This window comes from Buceros rhinoceros, unplaced genomic scaffold (assembly GCF_000710305.1).
Source record: "Buceros rhinoceros silvestris isolate BGI_N320 unplaced genomic scaffold, ASM71030v1 scaffold22773, whole genome shotgun sequence".
NCBI classification, from domain to species: domain Eukaryota; kingdom Metazoa; phylum Chordata; class Aves; order Bucerotiformes; family Bucerotidae; genus Buceros; species Buceros rhinoceros.
Genome location: NW_010405696.1, coordinates 38,391 through 39,850, shown reverse-complemented (window position 1 = coordinate 39,850; position 1,460 = coordinate 38,391). Strand labels below are relative to the sequence as shown.

The 1,460-nt window shown below is 56.2% G+C and overlaps 1 protein-coding gene across 1 annotated transcript in view; it reads right to left on the bottom strand.

Annotated features, from left to right (window-relative positions):
• LOC104491421 (BPI fold-containing family B member 4-like) overlaps window positions 1–638 on the bottom strand; it is a 15,337-nt gene extending 14,699 nt beyond the window's left edge. Inside the window, 3 exon segments of the mRNA XM_010133846.1 lie at window positions 147–264; window positions 395–499; window positions 595–638. Coding sequence (XP_010132148.1) covers window positions 147–264; window positions 395–499; window positions 595–638 — 267 coding nt within the window.
• Window positions 639–1,460: the final 822 nt, after the last annotated feature.

Genomic DNA, 1,460 nt, shown 5'->3' with positions numbered 1-1,460 from the left:
GGCATCAGGCACAAAAGCGCTGCCTTCGATGGCCAACTGCCCCAAGAGCTCCCGCAGCCACAGGGGCCACGTGCTGGCCGTGAACATCCTGCCCACACGGATGCAAACCTCACACAGATGCCACCTCATGCTGGTGCCTACCTCACACGGATGTTGATGTCAACAGTCTTGCACTCCTTATTGTTCTGGGGAGCCGTCCACTGATCCTCAACCAGCATGTCCGCATCTGCTTCCACCTGCATGCAGAGCTCCTCGCCTGGTGCACTGCGCAGGGCAGGGACATGGCACAAGGGTCACAAAATTTGCTGCCCATCTACTTGCCAAAGAGACAGTGACAACCCCCCCACCCCCATCCCACACATCCCAAGCCGTGCCCCTGACAGACACCCCATACCTGGTGCCCTCAACCAGCAGCTGAGTGTTGAAGCCCACCTCGTGCCCAAAGCCTGGCACGTGGCGCAGGCTTATCTTGGGGAGGGTGTTGTTCACAATTTTCGGCCTGGGTGGTTGAAACAAGGGAAAGGCAGTCAGCAAGCAGCACGTTTGCGCAGCGGATGCCCCGTCCCCCCAGCCCCCAGCGCTGTGGCCGATTGCAGAGCCGCGGTCTTGGGGTCCTCTCCACCCTGGGTCAGCTGCATCCCTGCCAGGCAGGAGCAGCTTGTGGCACACACAAGGCACCTTTGTATGGCAGGCACAGACAGAAACCCCCAACTGCTGACCCCTCGTGTATGAACCTCCCCCATGAGTTCAGAGAGCAGGCTCCAGACCAGGCCCTCGTTTCCCCACTGCACCCCAGACACACCAAGCGTTGGTTGGGGACACCCCTCCCCCACTAGCACTCACCCTGTGAGATCTCCACTACTTCCACCAAGAAGACTGCCAATGAGACCATTTTTGCTAAGGATACCACCTTTGCCAATGAGAATATCAAGGATAGCATCAAGGAGACGATCAACAAGACCATCTTTGCCAAGAAGAGCATCAACAAGACCATCTTTGCCAAGGAGACCACCAAGGACACCATCTTCACTGAGGAGACCACCCAGGACACCATCTCTACCAAGGAGACTGCCAACAGCACCATCTTTGCCAAGGAGACCACCAACAACACCATCTTTGCCAAGGAGACTGCCAACAGCACTGTCTTTGCCAAGGAGACCGCCAACAACACCATCTTTGCCAAGGAGACTGCCAACAGGACCGTCTTTGCCAAGGAGACTGCCAACAGGACCATCTTTGCCAAGCAGACTGCCAACAACACCATTTTTGCCGAGGAGACCATCAATAGCACGAGTTTTGCGAAGGTGACCACCAGCAACACCATCTTTGCCAGGAAGACCACCAAGCAGATCGCCACCACCTTGAGGCTTCTGGGGGTTGTGTTTGGGTGGAGTAGGTTTAATATCTGAAAAAAAGAGAGAGGCCAATGTGAGCTGTGTTCTCTCAGCACGCAAGCACAC